This window comes from Musca vetustissima, unplaced genomic scaffold (assembly GCF_032173495.1).
Source record: "Musca vetustissima isolate MV318-11 ecotype Yass unplaced genomic scaffold, APGP_CSIRO_Mvet_v1 utg49227, whole genome shotgun sequence".
Classification (NCBI taxonomy): Eukaryota; Metazoa; Arthropoda; class Insecta; order Diptera; family Muscidae; genus Musca; species Musca vetustissima.
Window position 1 is genome coordinate 1 of NW_026878644.1, and position 13,914 is coordinate 13,914.

Here is a 13,914-nt window from a genome sequence, read left to right on the forward strand (position 1 = left end):
TTTAAACAATAAAGAATAAAAATTTCCCCAAGAAATAATTTTTTGGGAGAAAAAATATTTAAAAGAAATTGGAATATTTTTCAAAGAAAAATTTTTTTAAGAAAACTAAATTAATTGTGTTGAATGTGTTATGAATTTGTTCTAGGATATTTTTACCCAAGAAAGTCGTATATCTTGCCTTCCAAATGCCATTTATTTCACAAAATTCCCTTGGGAAACAAAAAAGTTATGAGTATTTTTCTTAATTAACACAATAATTATTATAAATCATACGCTCCCTATGACCCGAATTAATATTTAAAATACACCACGATATTCTCAGAATTTTAAATTAATTTATATGGAATTTCGTTGGCACACTTAATTCTCTTATAATTTATTAAACTAAAAATAGCCATCACATTCCTGAACAATTTTATTTTCTACTCAGAATTAATTAATTTCAGAATTAATCAATTTCCCCACATCTATGGCAGATGAAATGCTATAATGTTACAAATATTTCTAATGTGAATTTTTTTATAAGGGGCGTTTCTTCTATATAAAGGGATATGACGTCAAGATGTCAAACAAATGTAAATGTGGGGCCATATTAAAAAATAAGACAGCCATCCGAAACAAGGTATGCATTCGAAATCTAGTTTTATTAAAATTCTTGACAGTTGCTGTAAACGTCAAAGGAATTTTAATCGTAGAAAAGAATTACAAAAAATGTACTGAAGAATTTCAGCAATAAATTAAACTATTTCAGGTAATTTATTGTTATTTAAATACTGCTGTTTTGAGATTTTTATCGAAAACAGAAAAATTATTTTTTGTTGAGAGGTAAGATTCGTGTTAATGGCATGTGGCCATTTATTAAAATGGGTGTGAATGCTGCTGGCTGCTGCCGTTTGCAACATTGTTGGCATACTAATCTCAAAACTATGCTAAGGCATGTCATAAATTTTTCGAAAACAAAAATGCAGTGCTATAAGTGATTGTTGACAGCAAAAAAAAAAAAATGAAATAAAATAAAAATAATTTGTAAAACTTAACTGGCAGAGCAGCATGAGAACAATATCAGAAATCTTGAGGATTTTTTTTTTATAAATTAAATGAATGCAGGGCGGAATATTGAAGAGGTACTAAGGGAATTTTTGATATTTAAGATAATCGGAATTAAAATAAGTTAGCAAAGAAATTTTTTCCTTCAAATGTAAGGATGAAAAAAATAAAAATTTGAAAAATAATTGTTTCAAAGCTTGAAAATTTTTCATTTTTAATTGAATAAATATATAAGCCATAGCCTATAATTTGGGTCCGCAATCTTAAGTATTTGCTAGTTTTTGTTTCATTTGATTTGCTTAAATAGGTTAGAAGTTATTTGGGTTTTACTGCAGGTATATTAAATAGCTGAATATACTAATGTGTGATTATTATTAATTTTTACATATGAAGGCGTATGAGTACTATTATTTTTTCCTTGGCGTATTTCAAGCTTATAATCTTAGGTATTTATGGCTTTTTGTTTCACGAAAATATCTCCACAAATAAAAAAGTTATGAGCATTTTTCCAAAATATCCCATAATTAATAATAGTCATACGCGCCAAGGGCCAACATTTAAAAATTTCGTAATTCCTAAATTATAAATGCTAGAGTGCTGATTTTTTGTAGGCGTACTAATGGGGGTTTTAATAATTTATTTATATATTGAAATAATAACAGAAAAATATTTATTATATAGTAATAATATCATATGTAATAATTTCTATTATTTTTCCACCTGAAGGTGTATGAGACCTATATTTTTTCCCTCCACATATTTCAAGCTTATAGTCTTAGTTATTTATAGCTTTTTGTTTCACGAAAATATCTCCACAAATAAAATAGTTATGAGCATTTTTCGAAAGTAACCCATAATTAATATTAGTTATACGCTCTAAGGGCCAAAATTTAAAATTGCCATAATTTGTAAATTATAAATGCTAGAGAGCTGATTTTTTGTAGGCGTACTAAGGGGTTGAAATACTTTATTTATATATTAAAATAATAACAGAAAAATATTTATTGTATATTAATAATATAATAAGTAATAATTTCTATTGTTTTTCCACATGAAATCATATGAGACCTGTAGTTTTTCCCTCTGTATATTTCCAGCCTATAGTCTTAGGTATTTATAGCTTTTTGTTTCACGAAAATATCTCCACAAATACAAAAGTTATGAGCATTTTTCCAAAGTAACCCATAATTAATAATAGTCATACGCACCAAAGGCCAACTTTTAAAAATTCCGTAATTCCTAAAGTATAAATGCTAGAGTGCTGATTTTTTGTAGACATACTAAGGGGTTTATATACTATTATTAGATATAAAAATAGCTGATAAAAATATTTAACAAATACTTTATTTTCATAATTATAAAATTCCTGATTAAATTTTCTATGAACTAAGGTAAGCCTTAAATTTTTCTAATTTACGTTGCTAAATATATTATTTTACTAAGCCATTTAGCTCACCATGACAACGTCTCTCATCCGATATATCCTCGGGGCAATCAATATTGCCATTACACCTTAATTCCTTACTAATACATGTACCATCATCACACTGCCATTTATCATGTAAGCAGGCTAAACAAATTTAAAGTAGAGAAGAGAATTTCAATAAAAAATTTCCTAGAGTTTTTGAAAAATGCCAACAAAAAATAAACAAAAAGTCAACAAACATACGACATCCTTCCTCATCCGAACGATCCTGAGGGCAATCAACCTGACCATCACAGCGATGGACAATGGAAATGCAACTGAAGTCGCGGCAGGTAAATTTGCCCTTGGGGCAAAAATATTTTAATTTGGGAACAACTATTCCATTTTTTTTTATTTTTAAGAACAAAAGGTATTTCCAAAAGAGAGCAGCAAAGGGGAAAATAGAGAAAGAAGAGAGAATTTTTACAATCGTTTAATGTAGATGAAATATTTTACACTGAAGTTTGTTATTTTTTTTACACACAAGACAATAATACTTACTGCTATCACAGTGTTCTTCATCATCACCGTCCACACAATCTTCGACGCCATCACAAAGATTGCCTTCACTGATGCAGGTGATACCATCTCGACAGAGATGTTGATCACTGGCGCATACAACGGCTGGCGAGTAGTTAGATGATCATTTTTTGAGAGGGGGGTTAGCAGGTTAGTCCAGTTGAGATGGGGTTAATAGTTTTTTTTTTTAGACATGCAGTTCAGGTTTTTTACAAAATTTTTTGGGTTAGTTTTGGGAAAAATAAATTAGATTAGAGAAGGATAATATTAATTTTTAGTTTGTTGTTAAATTTTTTTGTTTAGTTTTGGACACTCATAAGACTTAGTTAATACAATATGTTTTGCTGAGGATATTTTGCTTTTTTTATAAGTCTTAGCTTAGCCTATAAATAGCTTCAATATATATATATATATTAAATACTTGATATATATATAGACAACAAATGTGTTATACTGTGATAATAAAATACATATAGATATTTATAGTAGTGACTAGAGGTGTTGCTTAGGTTTGTTTTAGAATAAATATTTTTTTTTGTGAAAATCTACTTACGGCATCTATCATCCTCATCATCACCATCGGGACAGTCTCTGATGGTATCACAACGTCTGGCAATGTCAATACAGTTGCCGGCACGACATTTATATTCATTGGATTTGCATTCTAGAAAAATAGAAGAAGAAAAAAATTATTAAAAATTGAAATCGGAAAATTGGAAATTCTTTTAATAAAACTAGACCTTATAAAATTGAAATTTTTCTAAAACTTTCAGATTTGTTCTATGAAAGATTTATGCCTATTTCTAGCTTAAAGTCTTTAGTATTTTTCGGTTTTTGTTTCACGAAATTATCTCCATTAATAAAAAAGTTATGAGCATTTTCCCAAATTATGCCATAATTAATATTAGTCATACGCTCCAAAGGCCAACATTTAAAAGTTCTGTATTTTCTACATTATAAATGTTAGGGTGCTGATTTTTTTGTAAACGATTTATAGGTATTTATTACGATTATTATGCATCGAAAAATACATATTTTTTGATTTTGTTGAAGTCCTAAAATCAATATTAAAAAAATCCTTAAGCATATATAATTTTTTTTGTAGTTCTTTTGCAGTTATTCCTTCAAATATTTTTAGGTGTGTTTCTAGCCTAAAGTCTTAAGAACGTTTCGATTTTTGTTTCGTGAAAATATCTCTATAAATAAAAAAGTTATGAACCCTTTTCCAAATTATGCCATAATTAATATTAATTATACGCACCAAAGGCCAAGATTTTAAAATTCAATATTTTCTAAACTATAAATGCTAAGATGCTGATTTTTTGCAAGCGATCTAAAGGTATTTGTTACGATTATTATGCATAGAAATATATATATATATATATATATATATATATTTTGATTTTGTTGAAGTCCTAAAATCAATATTAAAAAAAGACTCCTTGAGAATAACTTAACATTTTTTAGTTCTTTTGCAGTTATTCCTTCAAATATTTTTAGGTGTATTTCTAGCCTAAAGTGTTAAGAATTTTTCGATTTTTGTTTCACGAAAATATCTCCATAAATAAAAAAGTTATGAGCATTTTCCCAAATTATCCCATAATTAATATTAGTTATACGCACCAAAGGCCAATATTTAAAAATTCAATATTTTCTAAACTATAAATGCTAAGATGCTGATTTTTTTGCCAGCGATCTAAAGGTATTTCGTACGATTATTATGCATAGAAAATATATGTTTCGATTTTGTTGAAGTCCTGAAATCAATATATAAAAATACTTAAGAATAACTTAAAATGTTTTAATTCTTTTGTAATTATTCCTTCAAGTATTTTTAGGTATATTTATAGCCTAAAGTCTTAAGAATTTTTCAGTTTTTGTTTTACGGAAATATCTCCATTAATAAAAAAGTTATGAGCATTTTTCCAAATTATGCCATAATTAATATTAGTCATACGCACCCAAGTCCCAAATTTAAAAATGCGATAATTTCTAAAATACAAATGCTAGGATTTTGATTTTTTTTGCAATTGGTTTATAGGTATTGAATGTTTTACATGTGTACATATCAAATAAAAAAATCAACAGTTTGTTGCGTTTTATTATAATTCTCTTTAATACGATAACATGTCAACAATAATAACAATGGCATTGATTTTCAAAGAAATAAATTTATATTCTTACCCTGAAATATTTTTTTTGCTTATATGCCAAATAACAAATAACCTTTCTAACATATGTATGTATGAAATTCATACTGACAAGGACATGCCATAAAAATTATCATAAAAAAACGAAAACCTCCAAAAAATATAAAAGAACCACAAATGTCTTGAACCCTTATGCCAAAACCCTTGTGTGCCTTCCTGCCAATTATCAAGTAGCTACTTCGGCTAATATCAACAAGACATTTGTCTAATGTTGCTGCCTTTGGTTCAATGGCTTACTTCGTGGCTTCGTTGTTGTCGTTGATTTTTTTTGTTGCTCCACCATTGACATTAAAACAAACGCTTCCAATAATTCAAATTAAACCGTTAGCATTTATAGGCATATAAATAAATTTATTTAATTCATCATTACCAAGCCATGGCGGATGGCGGCTATATGCTCATGTCAACCGAAAAAAATCGAAACTCCAGAACACGCTAAATATTTTTTACGTGGTTGTGGTTGTTATTTTTGTAATAAGTTTTGTTTGTGTAACCATGACTATAAATACCGAATATCATGCAATCCATGCAAGGAACCAACGACGACATTTACATGGGACAACAACAACAATGACAACGACAACTTTTGAACATTATCACCAGCCAACTATCTATTTATTTGTAAGCAGAACACACAACTTCGAAATGATTGTTTGCTTGTCTGCAAATATTTGTAACGCATAACAGTGTACCACGAAGTTGTCTCTGTCTATGTGGAGTTACAAGATATTAACACAACCATAAACCTGGCTGGCGGAATGTCAACATGAAAAAAAAAACCTGTGGAAATAGTTTCGCCAACATTCTAAGCAATTCCGTTTCCTGTGCAATAGTCATACACACACACGCGTCGCAAATGGAGACAAAATTCTCATAATCCTCACAAGCTTCAGTCTATTAGTTCGGTAGGGTGTAATTTCGGTTAAATTTACATGGATTTACTCATTAAAATCAATAATTATATTATTAGACTATGGGTCGTATGAGTGTTGTCACCACTCATACGCTCCATGTGACTTGGAAGGGATTTAACAGGAAATTATCATAAATTATAGTTGCAGATAATTTTCTGAAGCTTTCCTTGAAGGTAAATTTATTGAGACAAATTCGGAATGGTTCATTAAGGACAATTTTTTTATATAAATTTCCAAAACCCTTTTCTGAAGTCTAATTTTCTTCAAAAGAAAATATCTAAAGCCTTTTGAGTAGGTAAACTTGCTATTAAAATTTTTCTGTAGACTTTCCAGTAGTTTAAATGTCTATAGAATTTTTTTTTCTAAATTCTTCTCTGAAGTCAAATTCCCTATAAAAAATTCTGAAACCTTCCCTGAAGGCAAAATTCCTCTACATAAGACTTTTTTAAAATACCTTCGAAAAATGCTCCTACAGAATATATAGGACCTCCGGATTTTTATTAAATTGAACAGAAGACTTTTTCAAGTCTTCTGGGTTCTCTAGGAACATCTGTAGAATCTAAGACCCTGAAAGAGACTTGTATAAAATAAAAGACCCTCAAAAAATACATTGAAAAGTTATTTGAATACAATCTTTTCATAGAAATTTCTTGGAACCTTCCTTCATGCCTAATTTACTACAGAATAAAATTGCAATTTTCTCTAGTCTTTCATTTGAAAATTCTCTGAAAATTTCTAAACTCATCTCTGAAGGCAAATTTTCTGTAGGAACATTTCTTGAAGCCTCTATTGACGTCAATACTGCTATAGAAGAAAATTCAAAATTTTCTGTAGTCTGTCGGTGAAATGTCGATAGAAAATTTCTTAACTCTTCTCGGAAGGTAAATTTTCTATACATAAATTTTTGAAGTCATGTCTGAACGTAAATTTTCTCTAGAAGAATTTTTAAGCTGTCTTTGAACGTAAATTTTCTCTAGAGGAATTTTTGAAGCATTCTTTGAAGGTAAATTTTCTGCAGAAAAAAAACTCTAAAACCTTCGACGAGGTCAAATTTTCTCTAGAAGCTTTTTTGAAGTCTTTCCTGAAATCAAATAATCTATTTATGTACTATTTTTTCTTCATATCTAACTGGCCTATAGTCTTAGCTATTTTTAGGTTTTTGTTTCAAGAAAATATCTCTAAAATTGTAGAAGTTATAAGCATTTTCCCAAATATTCCCATAATTAATATTAGTTATACGCACCAAAGGCCAAGATTTAAAAATTCGATATTTCCCTTATTAAAAAAATGCTGGGATGCAGGTTTCTTTGCACATCGTTTAAAGGTATTTAATACGATTATGTTGTATAAAACTGTATAGAAATTTTTGATAGATAATCGATTTTTTTAGAAAATTTTTTCCTTAAAAATATATAAAAAATTTTCAATTATTTTTAATTTTTTTTTTTCTAAATATTTTTCCTTATATTTTTAGCTTATAGTCTTAGGTATTTGTAGGATTTTGTTGCACGAAAATATCTCCACAATTGAAAAAGTTATGAGCATTTTCCCAAATAATGCCATAATTAATACTAGTTATACGCACCAAAGGCCAACATTTAAAAATGCTCTCATTTCTTCATAGTAAATGCTAGAATTCTGAATTTTTGTATATGGTTAGAATATATTTAGAGCTTTTATTTAGCATAATAATATAAATTAAAATTGGCTATAGAAAATATTCCAGGAAGGAAAATCTGCTATTGAAAAATGTTCAGAAGTCTTCCACGATATGCAGAGTTCTTTACCTTTATTTGAGTTATTTTTTTCTCTAGATTTTTAAAAAAAATATTTTTTATTTCACTTATTTTTTTCTAAAATAAAATGTCCCCGTATTTTCCTAAACGATTTGATTTCATTTAGTTGCCATCAATATTTATTGGTGTCAACATTCAATTGTCTCTATAAATTGATAAAATGATAGCTTTCCGTTTTTTTTATTTTCCTCGTGGTACTCTTTTCAATTGTTAGCTATATTTTTTATAAATATTTTTTACATATGATTACAAATAGTAACATTGTAACCTTGGCATCCATATGTCTCGCCTTCAATTGTCGCTTAACGAGAGAATCACGATTTATTATTTGGTGGGTTGAAAAAAATAGAAAAATATTAATTGATGTAAAACAAAACACTTAACGGCAAGGCGAAAAAGAAAAACAAATCAAAAAACAATTTTTTTTTTCAGTGGGACGACACTGGATCTGGGCATAGAAAAAAATGCAATGCAATTTTTAAAAATAAGGAAAAATCAAGTTTTTTACCCACCATTTTAAATTATTTTAATTGGTCTATTGGAGCGTATTAGTGTTGGCAATACTCATACAACCCAGGTTGCCATTTTTTCAATGAACTTAGGGGACGTATTAGTACTGACAACACTCATACGGTCCATAAACAAAGTATGCATGTGAATATGCTGCGTAATACAAATTTATATCGATTATACGCCCATTTGGCCAACATTTTTTTTATCAGGACCCTGCTTTTAAATAGCAAATATTTTTTTAAACTGAAATGTTAAGGAAAAAAATTCCCATAATTTAAGTTTCAGAATTTTAAATATTTTCCTCTTACCATCACCTGTAATGTTCTTATCCTTCCCTAATCAGATTTGTTCTACAAAAACTGATTATCGATAAGTACTTAATGGCATTGTGCTCATCACGAAAGTGTTTAGCTTGTGTGTGAAACGTGAAATCTCAACACGAACGAACAATGAAGGTTGGGAGGAAGATAAAAAAGGAAAAGGAAAAACATTGAAATAACAATTTGCATTTTTTTTAATATAGCTCTAATGGTGACATCATCAATTTTCTATAGACATTTTTCTGAGACCTCCATGGAGGCTAAAACTTCAAAACACAATTTTCTGGAGCCTCTGTGGTAGCAAAATGTTATGGAGAAATTTTTCAGAGACCTCTACGTAGGTTAAATATTTTATTGAATTTTTTCTAAGGCCTTTAGAAGACTCCACGGAGGCTGATTTCTTAAAAAAAAATCTGAGGCCTCTGAGGAGGCTCAATATACTTGAAAAAATTCTCAAGCCTTAATGGAGGCTAATATTTCTATATCAATTTTCTAAGACCTTCTAAGGCGGAAATTTAAGGAGGAAAGGCCTCTATGGAGACATTTTTTCTTTAGACAAAATCTTATCCGAAACCTCCAAACAGACCGCCTTTTCTATAGAAAAATGTCTGAAGCCTACCAAGAGGCCAATTTTTCTACAGAAAAAATTCTGAGACCTCTCAAGAGTCCAAATTTTCTATAGGAATTTTTCTGAGGCCTCCCTAAGAGGCCACATTTTCTATAGAAATTTTTCTGAGCCCTTTGTGGAAAATTTTTGTAGAATAATTTCTAAGGCCTCTATGGCGGAACATTTTTTTAAAGAAAAAATTCTGAGGCCTTTGTGGAGTCATTTTTTTCTTTACAAAAAATTTGAGACCGAATAGAAAATTTTCTGAGACCTCCCAAAAGGCCACGTTTTCTATAGAAAATTTTCAAAAACCTTCCAATAGCCAAAATTTCCTATAGAAAATTTTCTGAGGACTTCCAAGAGACTAAATTTTCTAAAGAACATTTTCTTAGGCCTCCCAAGAGGCCAAATTTTGTATACAAATTTTTCTGAGGCCTCCCTAAGAGGCCACATTTGTAACAGTAAATTTTCTGAGATCCCGAATTTTCTATAGGGAATTTTCAATTTTTTATAGAAAAATTTCTAAGACCTCCCAGAGGCCAAGTTTTCTATAGAAAATTTTCTGAGGTCTCCCTAAGAGGCCAAATTTTCTATAAAAAAAATTTTCTAAGGCTTCCAGATGAGGCCAAATTTTCTGCAGAAAATTTTGAGAGGCTGCCTAGGAGGTCAAATTGCCTGCAGAAAATTTTCAGCCTCCCTATAGAACATTTTCTGAGGCCTCCCAAGAGGCCAAATTTTCTATAAAAATTATCTGAAACCAAGTTTTTCTATAGAAAATTGTCTGCGGGCTCCCTAAGAGGCCAAAATTTTAACAGAAAACTTTCTGAGGCCACCCAAGATCCCAAATTTTCTATAGGAAATTTTCAATTTTTTTATAGAAAAATTTCTAAGACCTCCCAATGGCCAAATTTCCTATAGAAAACTATCTAAGGCCTCCCAAGAGGCCACATTTTCTATAAAAAATTATCTGAGGACAAGTTTTTCTATAGGAAATTCTATGAGAGCTCCCTAAGAGTCCAATTTTTTTATAAAAAAATTTCTGAGGCCTCCCAGGAGCCCAACTTTTCTATAGAGAATTTTTTGAGGCCTCCTAAGAGGCCAAATTTTATATAGAAACATTTCTGAGCTCAAAAAATTGTCCTACTTGTTGAAATAATCCACCACCTTGGATTAAATTACTCTCAGCCTAATAGTAGGCAATAGTTTACAATTTAATTTCCCCCATATGTCTAACTAATTTCCTTGCGGCAATTTCCAATGTCTTCATCATCTAATAGAGGTGGTAATTGATTTTCACTTAGGCAACACATGTGAACAATAAAAGCATCCTCTAACGCCCCCACCCCAACCCCCAAAAGTATGCAGCAGCAAAAAATTGTTATTTTCTCTCTTAACCTATTACATTGAAAATTCTTTTGAATATAGCCTACTTTACGGCATCACCCCGATATAGATATTTACCTATTCAGTAGTAAAATCTATATTTTCTTCGGTAGGGAAAGACATTTAGTGGAAATATGTCAAGTGATTTGACAACAAATGCCTCATTTCGGAAAGCCACTTCATCTGTCAGTTACTCTCACTGTATCAGAAATTGGTGCGCGCACTCACACACACACACAGATACAATCACTTATACGACCATAACGTTTGTCATTCAGACTTGGTAAAGTGAACAAATCATAAAAATGATAACATAACACGAATGTCATGAATATGCATGCATAGTTTATGAAAAGGTAAACAAACCAAAGGACACAAAAAAAAATAAAATAAGGGGGCGACAAATGGTTGATGGCGATGAGCCAGCGCAAATGCAGTTCGCAGACATCAAGACATTGCAGCCAGGACTTTGAAGTATGTGTGGTGATTAGGGAAAGTGCAGGCAAAATGTTCCCCATTGGAAAAAACTTAACTTCCCCCCTTCTAACTTCCCCCTGCCTTCTAGACATATTAATGAGTTTGTTGTGGGCCCTCAAAGAAACTCTTTAATAATGACATTAGGTTAAATAAATTTTGCGCATTTTTTTATTTGTTTGACAAATAAAAAAAAAACATTGAAATTCATTGGAAAAGTTTTTCACACGCATAATTTACCGCTATTCATATATATTTTTTGGTTACACACTCATTTTTTGATGAGCCTGTGTAAGGCCCACAAATGTCTCTTTTGCATGTTAAATTGTTTATACAAAGCGTAAATTGGCATATTTTTGTGTTGTTATTTGACAATGTCATATTAATGATTTTTTGTTGTTGTTGTTATTGTCATTGTAATGACAATGAATAAAGTATTTCTTATTCAGAAGTTAAATTGCAAAGAATTTTTTTGGAATTAAAGGGGGAAATCTGAAAATTCAAAACTAAGCCTAAAAGTATGCAATGAAAAAATTATATTTTTTTAATCCTAAAAATATGCTTTAAAACTTCAAAAAATTAAATAAAATACTTTCCCTAAAATTATGCTACAAAATTTTATATTTTTTTCATTAACGCCAAAAAGTATGCTTCAAATTGGACACATTTTGAAAAATCTCTCCTGAAGCCTTCCAAGGGATCAAATTTTTTATAACAAAATTTCTGAGGCCTCCCAGGAGGTCAACATTTTCTTTAGAAAATTTTCTGAGGCCTCCCAGGAGGTCAACATTTTCTATAAAAAAATTTACTGAGGAATCGCAGGAGGTCAACATTTTTATTAGAACATTTTCTGTGAGGCCTCCCAAGAGGCCAAAATTTTCTATAAAAAAAAAAATTCTGTGAGGCCTCCCTAGAGGCCAAATTTTCTATAGAAAATTTTCTGAGGCCTCCCAAGAGACCAAATTTTCTATAGAAAATTTTGTGACGCCTCCCAAGAGGCCAAATTTTCTATAGAAAATTTTGTGACGCCTCCCAAGAGGCCAAATTTTCTATAGAAAATTTTGTGACGCCTCCCAAGAGGCCAAATTTTCTATAGAAAATTTTGTGACGCCTCCCAAGAGGCCAAATTTTCTATAGAAAATTTTGTGACGCCTCCCAAGAGGCCAAATTTTCTATAGAAAATTTTCTGAGGCCTCCCAAGAGGCCAAATTTTCTATAGAAAATTTTCTGAGGCCTCCCAAGTGGCCAATATTTTCCATAGAAAATTTCCTAAGGCCTCCCGTAAGGCCAACATTTTCTATAGAAAATTTTCTGAGGCCTCCCAGGAGGTCAACATTTTCTTTAGAAATTTTCTGAATCCTCCCAGGAGGTCAACATTTTCTTTAAAAATTTTCTTGAGTCCTCCCAAGAGGCCAACATTTTCTATAGAAAATTCTCCAAGAGACCACCAATTTCTATATAAAAGTTTCTGAGGCCTCGCAAGATGCCAATTTTTTTTATAGAAAATTTTCAGTAAGGGCTCTCAAGAGACCAACATTTTCTTTAGAAAATTGGCCTCTTTCGAAGCTAAATTTTATATAGAACAATTTCTGAAGTTTCTGTCGAGGCTAAATTTTCTTGACCAACCAAGAGACCAAATTTTCTATTGAAAAATTTTGAGGCTTATATAGCTAATTTTCTGAGGCCTCTTTCGAGGCTAAATTTTATGTAGAACAATTTCTGAGGTTTCTGTCGAGGATAAAATTTCTTAGGCCATCCAAGAGACCAAATTTTCTATTGAAAAATTCTGAGACTTCTCAAGAGGCCAAATTTTCTATAGAGGCCAACATTTTATACAAAATTCTTTTCTACAGAAAATTTTCGTTGTCGTCTCCAAGGTCTATGAATATTCTTGGAAATCCTTTCAATTTTTATTATGACTCCTCCTATACATTGTTGTATCATTTTTGCATGCTAAAAATTCTCCCATGTCTCCTGATTTCCCCACTGAACTTTTGTCACCGTTAAATATCCTTAAACAACGGTTACGTGACTAGTCGGGCTCTTCTTTTAATTTGAACAATGTAGTTGCAGCCGAGCATGCAATATTTTCCCCCACAAACGGACGACTAATTATAAACATCGGGCAGCCAAACAGAACATGATTTTCATTTTAAAAATTTATAAACAATTAACACATAATGATGGGCAGCTACCCTCCTACACCCCCACCTCTACCAACATCAGTTGGTAAATTTTCAAATTCCAAACCATCAATTGGTGGAGAAAAAAAATGTTACCACCTAAACATGCTGTTCTCCCAATCGAAGTTCCACTTTCAAGTATGCCAAATATTTCTCTCATCATCTTCTAGGGATTTTCTCTTCTTAAAATAACAAAAAGCATAGCACCGCGAAGAAGTTCTCCTCAATGCCTTTTTTAATATGTCTTCTTGGAAATTGTGTCAGAATACTACTCCATTACTCAGTGACACTTAGTTTGCCATAAAATTTTCTCATTTATTTTCCTCGAAGCTAAAAACACCAAACCGGAAGTGTCATCTCTCTTGAAGGACTTTTGAACAGGAGCCCATAATCTCAAAGGTCAGGTTTGAAGGCCAAAGGCACCACTCACACACAAACAATAAAATCTACAGCTCCACTTGTACTTCACATAGTGAGGGTATC

The 13,914-nt window shown here is 30.8% G+C and overlaps 1 protein-coding gene across 1 annotated transcript in view; it reads right to left on the minus strand.

The window, feature by feature from the left end:
• Nucleotides 1-2,503: 2,503 nt before the first annotated feature.
• LOC133323426 (uncharacterized) overlaps nt 2,504-13,914 on the minus strand; it is a gene marked incomplete at its 3' end in the record, with an annotated part of 101,630 nt that continues 90,219 nt past the window's right edge. Inside the window, exons 5-8 of the mRNA XM_061532352.1 lie at nt 3,585-3,695; nt 2,997-3,136; nt 2,717-2,816; nt 2,504-2,617 (exon numbers count right to left, since the gene is read on the minus strand). Of these exons, the coding sequence (XP_061388336.1) occupies nt 2,504-2,617; nt 2,717-2,816; nt 2,997-3,136; nt 3,585-3,695 (465 nt within the window). The remainder of the gene's footprint in view (nt 2,618-2,716; nt 2,817-2,996; nt 3,137-3,584; nt 3,696-13,914) is intronic.